Below are 19,380 nucleotides of genomic sequence, written 5' to 3'. Positions count from 1 at the left end.
TTTTTTTTCAAATGTTTTTTTCAAGTGAAGTAATTTTTTTTTTTTTTCCAAATGTTCAAAACTTCTTTCTTACCAGTTCTGTGACCATGATTGGCCACAATGAGGTGAGATGCTGAGGGGAAATCCTCAACAGGAGAACTCTGAAGAAGAGAAACATCTGGGCAGCCACCAGAGAAGTCTGGCCCACGCGGAGGTTCTCAGTCAGGCGTTCTGGAGAAGCACAAAAAAGGGGAAAAGCAAAATAAAAGCAGCATTTTCCTGAATTTGTGTTGTTCTGGGAATTAAAGTGTGGAATCATGGAATGCTTTGGGTTGGAAGGGACATTAAAGATCACCCAGTGCCACCTTCCACTGCCCCAGGCTGCTCCAGCCCCAGTGTCCAGCCTGGCCTTGGGCACTGCCAGGGATCCAGGGGCAGCCCCAGCTGCTCTGGGAATTCCATGCCAGCCCTGCCCACCCTGCCAGGGAACAATTCCTCATTGCCAAGATCCCATCCAGCCCTGCCTCTGGCAGTTTAAGGCCATTCCCTTGTCCTGTCACTCCTTTGTGGAAGGTGACAAAACACACTTTTCACTTGATCATCAGTTTTGGGCTGAATTCCTTGCATTTTATTAACTGAGTTGTAATTCAGACAAAGCCTGAGTGGGTTTATGGTGCACAAAATGTGATCAAAACTGGCATTTAAGGAGAACAACAGCAGGTCAAAAGTGGCTGGAAGATTGCCATGAAATAATCCCATTTCCACAGCAAAGGTATTGTATTTGCAGGGACCCCCATGGCAGGGAGGAATGATGAATCTGGCTCTATGTTCTCAGAAGGCTCATTTATTATTTTATAATATTATATTATACTAAAGAATACTATACTATACTGAAGAATACAGAAAGGACACAGACAGAAGGATAAAAAGATAATAATGAAAACTCCTGACTCTCTCCAGAGTCCTGACACAGCTTGGCCCTGATTGGCCAAAGAGTGAAAACAACTCCCAGCAGAATCCAATGGAACAATCACCTGTGGGTGAACAATCTCCAAACACATTCCACATGAGCACAGCACAGGAGAAGCAAATGAGATAAGAATTGTTTTCATTTTCTCTGAGGCTTCTCAGCTTCCCAGGAGGAAAATCCTGGGCAAAGGGATTTTTCAGAGAATGTGAATGTGACACAAAGGCCTTGAAACCAAGATCCCTGTCTTTCCTTGCTGAGGTCATTTATCTGATGGAACTCAGAGATTCATAAATTTTGTTCAAAATTAAAGAAAAAAAAGCTAAAGCATGTGTTGGAAAAGAGGTGACTTTACCTTGTTACAGAATTTTGTTACAGAATTTCTATCATGGAATGGTTTGGGTTGGGAGGGACATCAAAGATCAGCCAGATCCAGGGGCAGGGACACCTTCATCTACCCCAGGCTGCTCCAAGCCCCATCTCAGCCTGGCTTTGGGCACTGCCTGGGATCCAGGGCCTTCTGTGGCCACAGGGATTTGTGCTGCAGGGATGGAGGCTCACCCTGGATCAGGGGCAGGTACAGGTGGTACTGGTCGATCTCCCCGCTGAAGACGGCGAACGCCTGGCGCTTCAGCAGCATGGCCTTCTGCTCACAGCTGGGGTACAGCTTCAGGGCACTGCTCTGCATGGCTGCAACACACAGCACAGTCAGCCACCCCTCAGGAACTGCCTGCCTTTGGGGCTGGCCGTCATCCCTGCCTCCTGAAATCTTCCAGAAGAAAAACTCTCCTGGGTCATCAACCGAGAATTTGTCTTGCGTAATAAAATTTGTCTTGTGCTGTAACTGTTGAATTATTCTTTTAGAAAGAGACTAAAGGTGCTTGAGGCCAATTTCAGGGGTCCCATCCCATCCTTTCCCCCAGGATTTGTTTTTCCACACTCTCCTCAAGCCTGGATTAGAGGTCACAGCACAGCAATGAAAGGTTTGCTGCACTGCTTGTGGCAGACACCTGCAGTGTTTGCCATCTCCTCCTGGGAAAGGTCACACTTGGACACCTCAAAACTGGAGCAAAATGTGAATGTGGGAACCCAACAGAAGCACCTCTACAGCCAAACCTCCTCTGGTGTCTTTTAGACATGACCAAAGTCCAGATTTAACTCAGCTTTAGCTGGGAATCAAGTTCCCAAAATGGTCAATTATGCACAGTCAGCACTTTATGGATAAATCAGTGTAATAAAAATGCACCCCAATGGCTCAAATGCAAATAAATTTCAAATTGAGGTAGAAATAAATGATCAGCAGCTGATACTTACTCATCAAATCCTTAAACATGGTTTTCTCATGTGTGAGAAGATGATCAATGATGGATCTCCAGCTGCAGGAGAGAAAGAAGGAATGAGATATCCAGGGAAAGCTGAGGTGTGGATGCACCTCAGAAATTATTTGGGTCAAACTTTTCATACAAGGAAACAGTTTCCAGGCAGGATTTCTATGCAGACTCTTTTCTGGAGCAGAATTAGTGCTGAGACCCATTTTTAACATTATCCCATTCCATAAGAAAGCACTAGATGGAATTTTTTTCCCAAGGTTACTCTTCTCCTTTAAAGCCTTTCCTTATAAATTCAGAATACAAGCTTGGAGTGCTTCAATTCCATGTCTTACTGAGTGCAGGAAGTGTCCATCTGGAAAAAAGATGGATCCATGTACAATTCCAGCACTTCTTTTTTCCAGGCTCTCTTGGTGTAGGCGTATCCACTCAGGGAGCTGAGCAGCTGAGCACCAGCACGGAAACTGGGAACGTTGTAGGCACTGGGGGAGAGGACAAAAATTATCAATATGGGCTTTTTTAAAATTTAAAAATAGATTCCAGCTCACAAAAGGGTTGCTTTGAATGAGATCTTTAGGAAGGAATTGTTCCCTGGCAGGGTGGGCAGGGGCTGGGATGGAATTCCCAGAGCAGCTGTGGCTGCCCCTGGATCCCTGGCAGTGCCCAAGGCCAGGTTGGACACTGGGGCTGGAGCAGCCTGGGACAGTGGGAGGTGTCCCTGCCATGGCAGGGGTGGCACTGGGTGGGCTTTGAGGTCCCTTCCAACCCAAACCATTCCAGGACTCCATGCCCTGTGTCTCCATTGGATAACATCCATCTCTCCCACCTTTGTGAGGAAAACTAGGAAGGTGATAGGGAGAGATGATGTTTTCCTGTGTCCTGGTGGATCCTGGGACCTGCCCATGCTCTGCTGCCCATCCCCATCCCCTGACAGCACAGAAAGGGGAGATCTGAGTAAAACCCAAAATCCCAGGTGGGGCAACCAGAGCTGAAATATCCACAGGTTCAGCTCCTGGGGGAAACACTGCTCAAACCCAGCTCAAACCCATGAGAATGGGAACAGAGAATGGAGAAAGAAGGGAGAACAAAAAGATGAGGGAGGGAAGATGGCAGGAGCAGGGAGAGACTGGCCTGTGGTTCCTCAGGTAGGGGAACACGAAGTAGAGCAGGCGGGAGATGAGGGGCACGGCCTTGTCCTTCTCGTCACTGCGGTACACCACGTCCAGCAGGGAGGCCAGCACCTGCACAGGGACACAGAGCTGGGCACACCCACAGTGCCACTGCTGCAGGGGTGCCAGCCTGAACCAGCCTGGACATCTGTGCAATGGAACAGCCCCCAAAAGACTGGCACTCCTGTTTGATCTGTCAGGAAAATCCTCCTCACAGAATTCCCAGAATTCCAGAATCCCTGGGTTGGGAGAGACCTTCAAGGTCATCCAGTCCCGACCCCTCAACTGAACCCTGGCACCCAGTGCCACATCCAGGCTTTGTTAAACACACCCAGGCATGGGGACTCCACCACCTCCCCGGGCAGCCATTCCAGAACTTTCTCACCCTTGCTGGAAAAACCTTTTCCCTGCTGTCCAACCTGGATTTCCCTTGGTGCAGCTCGAGGCTGTGTGCTCTGGCTGTGTCAGTGCTGCTGGAGAAAGAGCCCAGGGCCAGCTGAGCACAGGCCCCTTTCAGGAGCTGTGCAGAGTGATAAAGTCCTCAGCTTAAAAACCCCACAGGTGAGAGGGCCCCACTGACCTCTGCCAGGAGAGAAAGGGCTTGGACACTGTAGATTGAAGGAGCAGAGGCAGAAACCATTGAAGATGGTGCCACTGATGTATCTAAAAAAACCAAAATAATCAAGTTTTCTCTTCAGACAGGTTTAAATGCTGCTGTTTCCTAATCTGCTGCCCAAACAGAACATTTATGTGCAAATTGGTGGTACATGAAATATGAAAACCACACATCATCAACACCTCATGCTCTTCACTGCCTGCAGCAGAGGACAGGGAGGAGCAGGAGTCAGGGAAAGTCAAGTTACCATTGACATCCTCCATGTTGAATTCATCTGGTAAAATCTGAGGCTGAGCTTTCACTTCCAAGTTCCTGCTCAGCCAACTGGTCTGTTCCAGGGAAGAGCCAGCAATGGTCCCCACAGCCTCCAGGATCTTCTGGGTCACCTCCTGTAACATAACCAAGGTGGCATCAGATATTTAATTGGTATGATTAATTCCCAGGGAAATGAGGAGCTGCAGTGAAACCAAATTCAGCCAAAGCAAGGCAGAGGCTGTAAAATTACATTTTCTGTCATTTTGCTGGCAAGACTCTGAAGCAGCAGGGGAGTTTGAATTTCTCTGTTGGCACATGAAACCCAAACCACAGCCCAAACCCACCCAGTGTTCAAACTGTGCTGGTGAAATAAGGCAGAACAGGAGGAGGATCCTGCTCTGCTCCTTTCTTTACACAGCTGAGCTCAGAGTGATTCCCATTGCCAAGCCCAGCTGGGAGCTCCAAGGATTCATTAATTTTCCTAGACAGCTTGGAGATTTCAATATCCACACATGGCTGTGAACTCAGGACATCCCACTGGTGTTACCAGCTCAGTTCTGAGAAAAATAAAAAAAAACCCAGCTTGGAAAAGATTTTAAGCATTTGAGACAAATTCTGTTTGTCTCTCATGCTTGAGTCTGCCCTGCTCACCAGGCCTCAGCCTAAAATGTGTGGATGCACATCCAGGCACTCCCAAAAGACAGGAATTCAGATCCAAAGCACAGATCAGGTCATCTCCACCTGTCCTTACATGAACAGTGCCAGGCTTAGAACCAAAAGGTGAATTTGAAGCCTCTGTACCTGCAGGTCTTTCTGGTCTTTTTTGTTTTCCAGGGTGGGTGTCCTTGTCACAAAGTCATTCAGGATGCTGTGGGAGAGCAGAGCACCCTCAGTTAGGAATGGCACAGTGCAAGAGCTCAGTGGAACCTCTGCTCTGTCCCACAGTACCTGAGGAGAAGGAAGTGGCCAGGAGGAGCCAAGTTCAGCTGCACAGACTCTCTGAGCAGCCCTAACAAGGGCTGGAAGTTCTCCTGCAGGGCTGGGACAGGGAGTCTGCCAAAAAAAATAAAACCAAAGCACACCTGAGTGAAGGTGGAGTTAAGGAAAGAACAAAAAACAACAAATAAGAGGAACTTGGTGGCCTAAAAAAGCTTTAGGATCAGTCCTGCCCTTCCTGAGTGCCAGTGTGACAGCCCTGGCACTCTGTGTGTGTCAACAAGCAAGGGACAACAGAGAAGTGTTCTGGGACATGGAGATCAAAGGACACAAAATGGCAAGAGTGGCTGTTCCCTTGTGGGAGTCAAACAGAAAATTCTCTTCCAGAAGGATTGAGTTACCTCTGAATGAAAGCAAAACTGAACTGCAGCACTGGGATATCCACCAGAGAGGATTTCTGAAAAACAAAAGCAAACTCACACTTATTGGTTATCAGAAGGAAGAAGAAAATCCAAGCTGGCCTTGGGCGCTGCCAGGGATCCAGAGGCAGCCCCAGCTGCTCTGGGAATTCCATCCCAGCCCCTGCCCACCCTGCCAGGGAAGGATTTATTCCCAAAATCTCATTTTAGCTATTTTTGATTATATACTTTCTAATTATATCATTTCATACATATTATTACTTATATATCTTATCTTATTATTCCTAATTATTACCAATTTCTTCTTCTCTACATACATTGTTTTGCTCTAATGTTTCCTCATACCCATAACCAAATAATATTAATAATAACAACTTACATTGTTATCTTACATATCTCCATACAATTTTACAAAACAAAATGAAGCAATATTTTATTCCTCACACAAAACACCATTATATGCTGGTTTTTGGCTTCTTTTTTCTACTTCTGTTGGAGTCAGGATTGAAGGTACTTGAGATGGTATTTTGTGTTTAGGATTAGATGTTTATTATTTCTTATTTATGCTACAGTCTCACAGTAGTGAGTTCTGTAGTATTGCACTAACAAGGTATCAAATGGTGTTATAATTATCTAATTAGATAAAACTATCTAATTAGAAATGACACCTAAATTATTTTTACTTTTAACCTAATAAATAATCACTCCAAGTCAGCAATGGGGACTTTTTTATCCAATGACACAAAACCACCCAAACCCATGGAGGAGAAGGGGAAGAAGAAGGAGCAGCCTCCACCCCAAAACCTCCATCTTGCTTTCTCTCTATTCCTGTATTCTAAACCCTTAAACTCTGAGTTTCCCACCCTGTGATATCACACACTTCTATCCAAACTCCACCCCCACAATCCCAGCTCTGCCATTCCATTCTGGAAGCTTCTCCAGGCCCTCAGCTCAGTGCAGTGTTCTCTGGGGGTCAGAGCCTGGCAGCACAGAAAGTCCCAAATTCTCAGCATCCCCAACTCCAACACATCTGTTTGTGTTTGCCCATGGAGCAAAGCCTGCAGTGCCCTTGACTTGCAAATTCTCTTTTGATTGTCTGTGACTTGAAGAGAAAACTGATTGATTTCCCTGCTGAAATGCTCTGGTGGCTCAAGGAAAGGAGTTCCCTTTCCCAAGAAGGGAGGCACAGTTTTTTCTAAAATTTTTCTAAATTTTTTCTAATTTTTTTTCAAATCTTCTTGAATTATTTCCTGTCCTGAACATCTTTTACTTGCACATGAATGCAGTGAGTGATCCAGCTCAGTGAATGCAGCCCCAGAGAATCCCAGAGCAGAGGCTTTTGTCCCATTTCATCATCTCTGCTTTGGTTGGAAGGTTTTTATTTTTGTTTCAGATATTGGGAAAAATTGCTCCCTGTTAGGGAGGGGAGGCCATGCCTCTTGTCCCATCACCATCTCCTGATATATTTTAAAGAATCTACTTATTGTGGATCAGACACAATCTGGACACCAAAACCTCTTCAGGAGCAAAGGACAATCCCACATTTAAAAGCAAACCCTTCTAACAGTGCTTCAGACACACTGAAACTCATCCAGCCTGGAATACATCGAAAAAATGGAATTATCTTCCTGCTTCAAGTTTTGGTTTTGTTGTTATATTGTACATTTATTTATTTTTAATAAATAAATAAAAATAATTATATTTATATAGAAGGAATATAGTATAATATAGTATAGTATAATATAATATAGTATAGTATAATATAGTATAATATAATATAGTATAATATAGTATAATATAGTATAGTATAATATAGTATAATATAGTATAATATAATATAGTATAATATAGTATAATATAATATAATATAATATAATATATTTTTCTCGTTTAAATATTTATATATATTTCAATATTATTATTTATTTTATCTATTTAATTTTGTATTTATATATTTTATATTACATATTTATATTTTAAGTATAAAAATGTTGAATTTGATCTAAAAATTTATTTTTATAGAACCAGTGATTTTTAATTTGTCGTATTTGAAGGATGTTTTAGGAAGGAATGTGGTTTAAATGCTTTATTTATTAGAGGGATTTATAATGAATTGTGAATGATATGGAGGAATGGTTTTTGGTACTAGTTAAGTATTTATTGGTAAATTTGTTAAATAAGTTTAAAATGGTTTTTTAGGGTTTGAATGAGTTAAATATATGGTATTTAAGTTTGATGTATTGGTTAAGGTTATTTAAATATTGGGTTTTGGTTGATTAATGGGTAAAACTATTGTTGAGGGTAAATAAAATGAAAATAATATAAATATGATATTAGATTTAATTTTTTGTTTGTAGTTTTTGTATGTGAAGTAAGAGGTATTTGCTTTTAGTTGTCGTTTTTGTGTAGTTTACATTTGTGTGCTTTACTCTTTTGGTTTTAGAGTTTTAACATGTTTTTGTGTTTGATATGGTTTTATGTTCTTGGTTGGAATTTATTTTCCTTTGGAATTTGTGGAGATATAAGTATATCTTTTGCTTTAGGTTATTAATGGAAATGGATTTTTTATTTGTTTTGGTTTTGGGTTTTTGATTAGGATTAAAGGATTTTTTAAAAAAAAATTTGTGTACTATTAGAAAAATGCTTAATGCTTGGTGGATTTGGTTTTGCAAAAGAGCTGTTTAAAAAATGCAGGCCATGGAATACCTCCTCCCCCTTGATCTGTGCTGGTTTCTTGACCACCTCTTTGACCAGATACAAGATGGTGTCGATTTTCAGAGTGTTCAGGGCACAAATTAAATCCACCAGAATGAGCTGGGATGCACTGGCCACTGGGAGAATCTGACAAGAGAAAACAAAACACAACCCACACATTCCAAAATGAAATGTAAATTACAGAGGAAAATCAAACCCAGCCCTTGCCACTAAAGAACTCCCAACACCTCAGGAAAACAACTGGATTCTGCCCCAGAGAGAGCAGGAAAGGAAAAGTTTCCCCAGGATAAATAAGGAGTTCCAGAGAACACAGCTCTCACTTTCTCTGGAAATGGAGCTGATTCATGAGCTTTAAAATATAATTGGCCAATTGCAATCCAGTATTGAATTAAAAATGGCTTTTACTCTCAGATTTCAACCCACAATGTGGGTTTTATTTGATTATTTATTGGGGTTTAATTGTAGTCCTGATGCTTTTCCTAACTAAGAGGATTTCAGATTTTTCAGTCTATTTAAAAAACCCCAAAGAATCTTCAAACAGAGCTGAGAACTGACCACATAAATGTAACATTTGCCTTTATACAGGAAATAAAAAGGTGCTTTTCTTTAGGTTCACCTTGGTTTTACTGTGACTCCTGTGAGGTTTTTTGCTGTTCCACACTGCTGCAGTTGCTGCCATCAGCTGGATTCCAAGGTGTGCTGTCAAGGGATTCAGGAAGTCCAATATTTTTGTTCTTAATGTCTGTAAAGAGAGGGGAAAATAATTATTAATGTAAGGCAAAGACCAGCTCCTGGTTTATAAAATATTATTTCTTTTCCCAGGATATACAGAAAATATGGTATGTTTAATCCCCAGGGAAATGAGAAGCTGCAGTGAAACCAAATCCCATACCAGTAAAAATAAAAGAACTATGTAAAAATAAAAGAACATTAAAAGAACTCCATGTAAAATGCACTGGGGAGGATGAGGAGATAAAAAAGAAAAATCAGGATTTTAAAAGAGCTCCTACTTTGGTTGCTTTAAAGTAGACTGAAGAGGAGCCTTTAGTGGTCCCAAAGAAGTCAGTTGGTCTCTTTTGGGAGTCCTCCCTCTTGATGACACCCCAGAGGAGGCTCATGGTGTTCATAATCCGGGGCAGCTCCTCCAGGATGGCATTCCTGGCATTCCTCAGGTGGGCAGGCTCAGCTGAACAGGATGACTGGGAAAAAAAAACCCCAAAATACCAATTTAAAAGAATTTCTTATGCACAAGAGCCTAAAAATTGTAGGGAACGTATCACATTGTAAACCTAAACATTATAAACACAAAACATTATAAACTCAAAAGAAAAAAATAAACCAGTTTGTAAAGGACAGAGGACTGATACTTGCATCACCAAGATCTTCAAGAACAATGACTTAAAATTCACTTTGTGGGCTTCAAACACAGAAAAATCAAACTCAGTCCTTTCACTTTGAGTCCGTTCAGTTCTTTGGCTGTGCTCTGAGGCCTCTCCAAGGTTATTTTCTGTCACTGACATATTTTATAGAAATCCTTTTGTTAGGATTTTTTCTCCTGAGAAGCTGAGAGGCCTCAGAACTGAAATGTAAGCATTGATTATCTGCTGCTGTGGGATGTGCTCTGGAGATGGTTTACAAACAGGGGCACCTTTGACTGCTCTCATGTGAATTGTTTCTACCTGATGACCAATCACAGGTCCAGCTGTGTTGAGGCTGTGAGCAGTCACAAGATGTTGTTACCATTCTTTGCTAGCCTTCTGATGGTCTCCTCTTTCTTTAGTATAGTTTTAGTAAATAATTTTCTTTTAATATAATATATCTAATAAAATAATAAATCAGCCTTCTGAAACATGGAGTCAAGATTCTCATCTCTTCCCTTGTTGGAGCTGCCTGCAAATTCCACAATTTTCTGGTACAATTCCCTGTTTCTATTCACCTGGAAGGGAAGGGGATGTGACTATTGGTAAATTTGTTAAAGAAGGCGGTTCCCAAGTACCTTTTTTGTTGGATGGGGATGATCCAGAAGGCAGAAGTGCCCGATGGTTGTCAGCCCTTCCAGAAGGGTCAGGGGGTAATCAGGAGTCACATTTTCTCTTTTAGAAGTGAAGCTTTTGAAGGGGGGAAAAAAAACCCAAACATGATAATAAGCCAAGTGGTATTTTCTTGATTAAAAATTTCTGTTTCTATTCCATAGCTAAAATTGGAGGGAATATTAGGAATGTCAGGTCAGGAATATGAAAATGAAGGGATCCATAAAACTGGGAGCTTTTATACTTGGATGGAAGGCAAAGGGAGCCAGGAAATATCAGAGCTGCTGCTCCTCTTTTCCTCCAGCTGCTGCACCAATCCTGTCTCCAGCTCATTCCAGGTGCAGCAGGAATTAAGGATCAAACTCTGGGACTCACAGTGGTGACCCAGGGAGTTCCTTCACACTCCCAGCTCTGTGGAAAGGAGAATTTATGAAATAACAAATCCCCCCTTGTCACAGACACATTTTAAAAAAATCCTTTCCTTAGGATTTTTCCTCCTGAGAAGCTGAGAGGCCTCAGGAACAAAATGTAAACAATGGTTATCTGCTGCTGTGGGATGCAACAGGTGCATCTGGGATTGGTCTCATGTGGTTGTTTTTAATTAATGACCAATCACAGCCCAGCTGGCTCAGACTCTCTGTCTGGGACACAAGCCTTTGTTACCATTCCTTCTTTTTCTATTCTTAGCCAGCCTTCTGATGAAATCCTTTCTTCTATTCTTTTAGTATAGTTTTAATATAATATATACCATAAAATAATAAATCAACCTTCTGAAACATGGAGTCAGATCCTGGTCTCTTTCCTCACCCTCAGACCCCTGGGAACATGGTCACACCCCCTGGTGGCTCTCACCTGGCTGATGTTTTGGCTGAAGTCTTCACAGCTTCATTTTCATACTGCTTGACAAGGTCATCCAGGTTTTTACAGATCTGCACCACAAATGGGGCCACGGTCCAGCCCAAGGACTTCCCAAAGTAGGGCAGGGAGCTGGTGACCAAGGCCACCCACGTGGGATGCATGCCGTGGCCATACTCGGGCTGCAGCCCCCTCACCACGGCAGAGACAAACAAGCCCTGCGAGGTGATGGGGTGTGGGTACACGTACTGCATGGCCCCAATGGCCTGCTGGAAGTTCAGGGCCTGCTGCCACTCCTTGGACAGGTCTGGCTGGTTCTCCTGCTCCTCAGGCCTCTGGCCAAGGTGGTGCTCCAGGACAATCAACACCTGCAGCAGCTTCAGCAGCTCAATCTGGAGAGGGTGCTCGCTCCAGATCTGATCGTGGCCAAAGTTGATGAGGCTCTCCTGGAAGAGCTCCTGCTCCTGGGGGTTGGTCCCACCAGCCAGGAGCCGGTAGCGCTTGTGGCTGACGTACATGGAGGCCGAGAGCGAGAGCAGCACCAGCTCCTGCACCTGGCACCTCCCCAGCAGATCCCGGATCAGCTCCACGCTCCTGGGCTCGGCCGCCTTGGCCGTGGTGGCCAGCTGGGCCATCATCCTGATGAGCACCTCCACGCTCTTGACCTGCACGTCCCTGTTGGCCAGCAGGTCCCTGTGGCTGAGCTGCAGGCAGCAGGGGTAGTAGGAGCGCAGGAAGCGCAGGCACAGCGAGGTCAGCAGCTCGATCAGCAGCGAGTGCGGGCACGCCGCGGGAGACTGAGGCTGCAGCTTCCCGTAGAAGCTCTGCCCTACCAGAGCTTCCTGGTGGCGGGCCAAGAGGTTGTAGATGAGGTTCAGGTGTGCTGTGGAGCTGGTGTCCATGCTGGTGGTGGCCACAGCCTCGATGAATTCCTTGGGGTTGGTTTTGAGCACGGCCTCCAGCACGGAGAAGGCGTAGAGCACCCGCCGGGAGTCGTACGGCTGCAAGTACAGCAGCGTGTGCTTGAACAGGGCCTCTGCCAGCTCCTGCTTCTCCTTCTGCTGCCTCAGCAGCCTGCTCTGGGCCATCTCCTGCAGCTCCAGCTCCGCCTCCTCGTCGCTGGACAGAGACTCCGAGGCCTGAGTCCTCTCGGAGTCGGCCCTGACGAGGTTGAGCCCCGCGCTGGAGCTCTCGGAGGCACTGAGGGAATTCCCGTGGCCTGGGGCCTCTCTGCCATCGGCTGCAGCCTCCTTGTCCTCGCTGCTCACCTCCTGCAGCTCCAGGGAAGGGGACAAGGAGGAGGTGTTGTCACTGTCGTGGCCTGTGCTGGTGTCTGCAGACTCCGTGTGCTCGCTGTTGTCCTGGTCGCCCTCCGTGTCCTGGGAGGATCCATCATTTTCAGGCTGCTCAGCTTTCAGCTCTGCTTTCTCTGGATCAGTTTCCACTTCTGCCCAAATTGCTTCTCTGTCCACAGTGGTGAACTGGCTCAAAGGAAGGTTTTCCTCAGAATTGCTCTCAGAAATGCCAGACTCCTTCAGAGGGGCCTTTTTCTTGCAAAGCCAATCACGAACATAGTCTGAAAAAAGATTTTTTTCATTTAATTTCTATTTCACACATAAAATTATATCACAGTCTGGCTTGGAAGTTATCTTTAAGGGCCATTTAGTAAACACACTATACTTTATACTCAATAAATAATTTTTAAAAAAAAAATTATAAAGCTACTTTGCTCTAGTCCAGTCTTAATTGTGATGAATGAGGCTAAAAAAATGGACAAGAATTATACTTAAGGCAAGAATTATTTCTCTTTTAAAGTGATTTAAGAGCAGTGCTAACGTACTGCAAAAAGAACAGGATCAAAACATAAAGCACTTTTAGGCTGAGACACCCTAAGAGTGACAATTGTCTTTTTTTATGCTTTCTGAACATTAACTATTTCTGGAGGTCAGGAGGGCAATGAGGATGGCAGCAGAGGGATTGATTAATTAATTAATTAAAGAGCTAATGTTTTCCTTGATTAAATGCTGTGGAACAAGGAAGGAACAGATTAGCTCTGTGTTTCTATAGCAGCCCTGTGGATGCTTTAATTGTGTGACATTTATTTGTCAACTGACACCAAAAAATGATGCTGAAAGCACAACCTGGTGACAGTCACAGGATGGGGGACAGGAACTTCCCATATATAAAACTCAGAAAATATGACAGTGACAGTGCAAGAGTGAAAATAATCTAGTATAATAAAGTAATTAATCAGCCTTCTGATATCCATGGAGCCTCCTCATCATTTCTCCCTGCCACTGGAATGGCCTGCTTTTACAACAGGCCCAGCAGTACCTGGGGAGGTTTATAGAAATATAGTATCATATATCTAGTATATACTATAATATATATATAGTATATAGTATATACTATATAGTATAATATATATCTAGTATATAGTATAGTATATAGTATTGTTCCAGATTTCCAGGCAAGATGGATTCCATTCCCATCTGTATGGCAGAGTCTCTTTTGTCAAGTGGGCAGTTTGCCTTATCTCTCTCTCTGAGTGCTCACAATCACTACTCCCTGGGGAGGGGACATCTGCTGATAACAGCCATGGAATGTCCCTGCATGGCTGATAAGAACTGCAGCATCCCATTGGGAGATGTGAGCCCAGAGGGAGGAGCCAAGCATTCCTGCCTGGATATAATCTGGAGATTCTGGAACACCAGCACAGCTTCTGCACTGCATTCCCAGAGGAACAGCAGCTGCCTCTTCTCCCACTGGATCTTCAGAGGCAGAGACTGCACCTTTCTCCAGGATCCCTGCTCCAGCAGAGCCAGCCCTGACACTGCAGGAGGGCTGAGCCACAATTCCAATGGTTCTGCTGCCAGCACCCTGACCCACAGGGTGTCAGGCTGGGCTCTGACTCTGGCAGTGTTGTTTTAGTTTACTGCATTGTTTATTTTATCTTCCCTATTAAAGAACTGTTATTTCCTGCTCCCATAATTTTTGTTGCCTGAGAGCCCCTTAATTTAAAATTTATAGCAATTCGGAGAGGGGGGGATTCATTTTCTCCATTTCAGGGGAGGCTCCTGCCTTCTTTAGCAGGCACCTGGCTTTCCAAACCAAAACTAGTATATAGTATATAGTATATATAGTATATAGTATATATAGTATATAGTATGTAGTATATACTATATACTATATAGTATATATAGAGAAAGAATATATAAATTTAAATATATATAATATATATAATATATATTATATATGTTATACATATAATATTATATTCCTTATATATTATAGATAATATTATATATGTATTTATATATATATATATATATATATATATATATATACATATATATAAATAATATGTATAGGCATATAGCAATATAGTATAATAAAGTAATTAATTAGCCTTCTGATATCCATAGAGTCCTTCTCATAATTTCTCTCACCTGCTTTTCCAACAGGCCCAGTGCTAATATATCGTATTATATATATATATATAAAATATACAATATATTTTATATATATTATTATATAATATATCTATTTATATAATCTATATAATACAGTATATATTATGGATATATACTAATATAGTATAATAAAGTAATTAATTAGCCTTCTGATATCCATAAAGTCCTCCTCATCATTTCTCTCACCTGCTTTTCCAACAGGCCCAGTGCTAATATATTGTATTATATATATAAAATATATAATATATCTATTTGTATAATCTATATCATACAGTATATATTATGGATATATAGTAATATAGTATAATAAAGTAATTCATCAGCCCCTGACACGCCTGGAGTCCTGCTCCCCACCCCTCGCTGCCGCGGGTGTCCCCGGCGGTACCTGGGGAGGCGCCGTGGCCGAGGCAGCCCAGGGAGGTGCGCTGGGTGCGGGGGTGCAGCAGCAGCAGCAGCACGGGCTCCAGGATCCGCGCCACATCGCTCAGGGACAGCGCCCGCAGCAGCCAGCCCTGCGCCGCCGCCCCGATGGCCCCGTCCGAGCACGTCAGGCTGTCCAGCACCACGAACAGAGACCTGGGGACACAGGGGCATGCCTCAGCACTGCAGTGAGACACACTGGAAATCTCCCAGAGCAGAAATCCAGTTGGATTGAGGTGAAATGTACACCTTTGAGTTAAGTTTGTAGCTTGCAAACACTGCTGTTTGGTCTGACTGCCTGTTCTTGCAAAAAACCCATGCTTGGAGAAACTGCTTCAGCCAAAGGACAGAGATAAGGGAGGGCCCTTGAACTCTGAAACAGACAGAGGCTGCTGTGGGAAAAAGGGCAGGATTACCCAGGACTTCTTTCTGGTAAAGAAAAATTAGCAGCAAATGTCATATGAAACCAGTAGAATGAATATGTATGAACCTATTTGTCGCAGACATCTTTCATGAAAAATCCTTTCTTAGGATTTTCATGAAAAATCCTTTCTTAGGATTTTTCCTTGTGAGAAGCTGCAGTTTCAGCAACCAAAAGTAACCAATGGTTATCTGCTGCTGTGGAATGCAACAGGTAGACCTGTGATTGGTCTCCTGTGGATGTTTGGATTTCCTGACCACTCATGGCAGAGCTGGCTCTTGCTCTGTCTGAGACACAGATCTTTGTTATTCATTCTTGTCTATTCTTAGCTTAGCTAGCTTCTGAAGAAACCTTTTCCTTTCTATTGTTTTTTAGTATAGTCTTAATGTAACATATATCATAAAATAATAAATCAAGCCTTCTGATCATGAAGTCAACATTCTCGTCTCTTCTTCATCCTGAAAACCCTTGTGACCATGGTCACACCTATTGTGAAATTGCATGCATAGGGATTTGAGAGGGAGATAAAAAAGGATCTGGAGTTCCCAGAGGTACCATGTCCTATTAAGGGGAATAAACATAAACACAAACATAAACACAAATCAAACATAACATAATAATAATATTTATGTAATAAACATACCGGCTTTACAACTTTCACAAACGTTGGGGGGTTTGTTTCCCCAAATCAGCAGCTTTTCTGGTTTTTAAATCCTGTACTGCATTGATGTGAGGAATGGATTTCTCACACGTTAGTGCATGGATTCTTACACATTAGTGTATGGATTAGTGTATGGATTCTTACAAATTCATTCTTACAAATCTTACAATGCATTCTTACAAATCCATTTCTCACACATTAGTGCATAACTCTGAACTCCTTGTAAAGGGTTAGTTACTGTTGATGCCTTAAGTTTTAGCTTTTATGTTTCCCAGACTCTGTACTGCATTAGTGTGTGACTCTGAACTCTTTATGAAGTGTTAGCAAGCTCTCCTCACAGTTCAGTCACACAAAACAATCCTTTTCCAGGCCCAAAAAGCACAAACAGAAGCAAATTGAGGAGAGCAATCTGGGAGGATGGGACTGCATAACCTGGAGCTGTAATTGGACAATTAACCCCAATATGGAAACGAACCAAAACCTGTAAGAGTGAGAAAACTCCTGACCCAGGGTCCATCTTGGGTCCATCCTGGGTGTAGCCCCAGCTGGGTCTTGTGCTGCCCAAGGTGGATCCTTTAAAGGCCTTTTTCATAAATCCCTGCTTTATTCTGTAACTCTGCCTGGCCTCTGTTCCAGGCAGCCTCCAAGGCATCACTGTCTCCACATTTTGGTCAGACAGAACAATCCCCCTAGGCCTGAGATCCAAGGACACCCTACAGCCTCAGGCCCTGAAAATACAAACAAAAGTGAATTGGGAGGAGCAAACTGGGGGTTAAATGACTTCATTACCTGAAGCTGTAATTGGAGAATTAACCCCTGATATGTAAATGGACCAAACTGATCATTGTGTGAAACACTGGTGACCATTGTCCAGCTTGGGTGAGGCCTCTGGAGGCTTCTGAGTGCCCCAGGTGTGTCTGTGGAGCCTTTAATAAATACCTGCTCTTATTCTCTTAATCTTGTCTAGCCTCTGTTCTAGGGAGCCACTCCAAGGCATCAGCAGCACCAAGGACAGCTGAAATCCCTAAAAAAAGTTAAATCAAGCAATAAAATCCTGGCAGGGAACACACCCAGAGCATGCTCAATGGCTCAGGTCTGCTCCCAACAGCTTTGGCCAAGCAGCTTTTCCTGGACTGAGTTCAGGAATTGTACAAGCAAGGCCACACAAATCCTCCCACTTTTTAAGTTCTTTCCTATATTTATTTGCTTTTATTTCATTTTATCCCATAGGAAGTAAAACTAAACGAAGATTTTTATTTTTACAAGGAGCTGGTGTTATTTTCTTTGGAAGGCAAATTTAATTCACTCCAAGATAAAAAAATATCTGCTCTCCAGAAAAGCTACTTCTCCTTTATGAAGCTCTTTCTATTTTTACAGCAACTTCCTTCACCCAAAAAAACCCCACAAAGTATGCAGAGTGCCCTGCAAAGATAAACTCCAAGGAAGTGGAAAATGTTCCTTTTGTTCATTATTTTTACTCTCCTTACAGAGAACTCCTCCCCACCTCAGAAAAGAGAATAAAGCCCAATATAATTCAATATAAAAAATGCAAATGGAAGTGGAAATACCTATCAAAGGAGCGATTGTGGGAAGTCACTCTGCTGCCTTGGATCTCCCTGGTCAGGTGCCACATGACAGAGAATCTGAACAGAGCTTCCAGCCTTGTCCCCTTGGCAAGGAGAAAAAAGGAGATTTAGGGAGGTTTCCAAGTTGAAAGAAAATTGGGATACATTGGTTATTGGTGGGAAGTTTTAAAAATGTTTGCAAACTTTTATGTTGCAAAATTGCAAGGACAGGAAAACAACAGCAAAGAGTGGTTAAAGTTTTATTGTGCAAAATGTTCTGTCAGCTGTTAAAGAACTGTGCTGTCATTATATTAGGGAAGGAAAAAAAATTAATAACTGGCTCACTTAAAATACAGACTATTGTGAAACCAAATACTATAAAATCAAGGTAAAATAAAGTGATTTTACAGATATTGGTGGAGCTGGGGCAGTGGGAAATCCTGACAAAAACTACAGGATTTGAGCTTGAACTAAAAACCCCAGCTAATATCAAGTGCTAGATTTTGTATCCAGGGACTAAGCCCAGCACTAATCCCATGCTGAACAAATCCCAGGGCATTGTAAAAGCATGGACAGAGCCTGTCAGACTCCTGGAAAACACAACAACCATCAAAACCCATTCCTCCACATTGTTCAAAATTCATTCTAAATCCCTTGAAGAAATAAAGCATTTAAACCAAATTCCTTCCTAAAACATCCTTATAATAGCAAAAATAAAAAAAATCCATGGTTCTATAAAAATAAACTTTTAGATCAAATTCAATATTTTTCTACTTAAAATATAAATATATAATATAAAATATATTCTATAAATACAAAACAAAGATATAAAGTAAATAAATATAATATAATAAATAACTATAAAAATATTTAAGCAATTAAAATGTATTATTGTATTATGTTATAGCACATTATAGCACATTATATCACATTATATCATATTATATTAATTATATATTATCATATCATATCATATCATATTATATCATATTATGTTTTATATATAATATTATCATATATCATATTATGTTATATATATGATATGATATGACACTATAATATAATATAATATAATATAATATAATATAATATAATATAATATATAACATATATAATATGTTATATATTAGATTATATTATATTATCACATTATGTTATATCGTATTATATCATATTATATTATATCATAATATATTATATCACATTATGTTATATCATATTATATCACATCACATTATAGCATATAATATTATGTCATGTTATATATATGATATGATACTATGTTTTATATTATATTATATTATATTATATCATATTATATCTTATTATGTTATATCATATTATATCACCTCACATTATATCATATCATATTATGTCATGTTATATATATGATATGATATGATACTATGTTATATATTATATTATATTATATTATATTATATTATATTATATTATATTATATTATATTATATTATATTATATTAATTCTATTTTTCTCTAAAACATTTTTTTCTCTTTCTCTAAAGTTCCTCACTGCAATTCCCAAGAAATGCCCCTGGGAATTTCTGGCA

At 41.6% G+C, this 19,380-nt stretch overlaps 1 protein-coding gene across 2 annotated transcripts in view; it reads right to left on the bottom strand.

The window, feature by feature from the left end:
- The window catches only part of DOP1B (DOP1 leucine zipper like protein B), a 169,931-nt gene that overhangs the window by 107,949 nt on the left and 42,602 nt on the right, over nt 1-19,380 (bottom strand). For both annotated transcript variants that reach the window (XR_013185974.1, XM_077193140.1), the window contains exons 17-33: nt 17,813-17,913; nt 15,128-15,318; nt 11,267-12,845; nt 10,381-10,492; nt 9,395-9,583; nt 9,001-9,126; nt 8,376-8,510; nt 5,652-5,707; nt 5,263-5,367; nt 5,116-5,182; nt 4,307-4,448; nt 4,024-4,106; nt 3,406-3,515; nt 2,610-2,756; nt 2,261-2,322; nt 1,508-1,636; nt 74-210 (exon numbers count right to left, since the gene is read on the bottom strand). Coding sequence is in view for 1 of the 2 variants with exons in the window: in XM_077193140.1 (XP_077049255.1) it covers nt 74-210; nt 1,508-1,636; nt 2,261-2,322; nt 2,610-2,756; nt 3,406-3,515; nt 4,024-4,106; nt 4,307-4,448; nt 5,116-5,182; nt 5,263-5,367; nt 5,652-5,707; nt 8,376-8,510; nt 9,001-9,126; nt 9,395-9,583; nt 10,381-10,492; nt 11,267-12,845; nt 15,128-15,318; nt 17,813-17,913 (3,471 nt within the window). In the remaining variant the exon portion in view is untranslated. The remainder of the gene's footprint in view (nt 1-73; nt 211-1,507; nt 1,637-2,260; nt 2,323-2,609; nt 2,757-3,405; nt 3,516-4,023; nt 4,107-4,306; nt 4,449-5,115; nt 5,183-5,262; nt 5,368-5,651; nt 5,708-8,375; nt 8,511-9,000; nt 9,127-9,394; nt 9,584-10,380; nt 10,493-11,266; nt 12,846-15,127; nt 15,319-17,812; nt 17,914-19,380) is intronic.

Source organism: Agelaius phoeniceus, chromosome 2 (assembly GCF_051311805.1).
Source record: "Agelaius phoeniceus isolate bAgePho1 chromosome 2, bAgePho1.hap1, whole genome shotgun sequence".
In the NCBI taxonomy this organism is placed as follows: Eukaryota; Metazoa; Chordata; class Aves; order Passeriformes; family Icteridae; genus Agelaius; species Agelaius phoeniceus.
The sequence above is the reverse complement of the archived record's forward strand: the minus strand, read 5'-3'. Positions and strand labels throughout refer to the sequence as shown.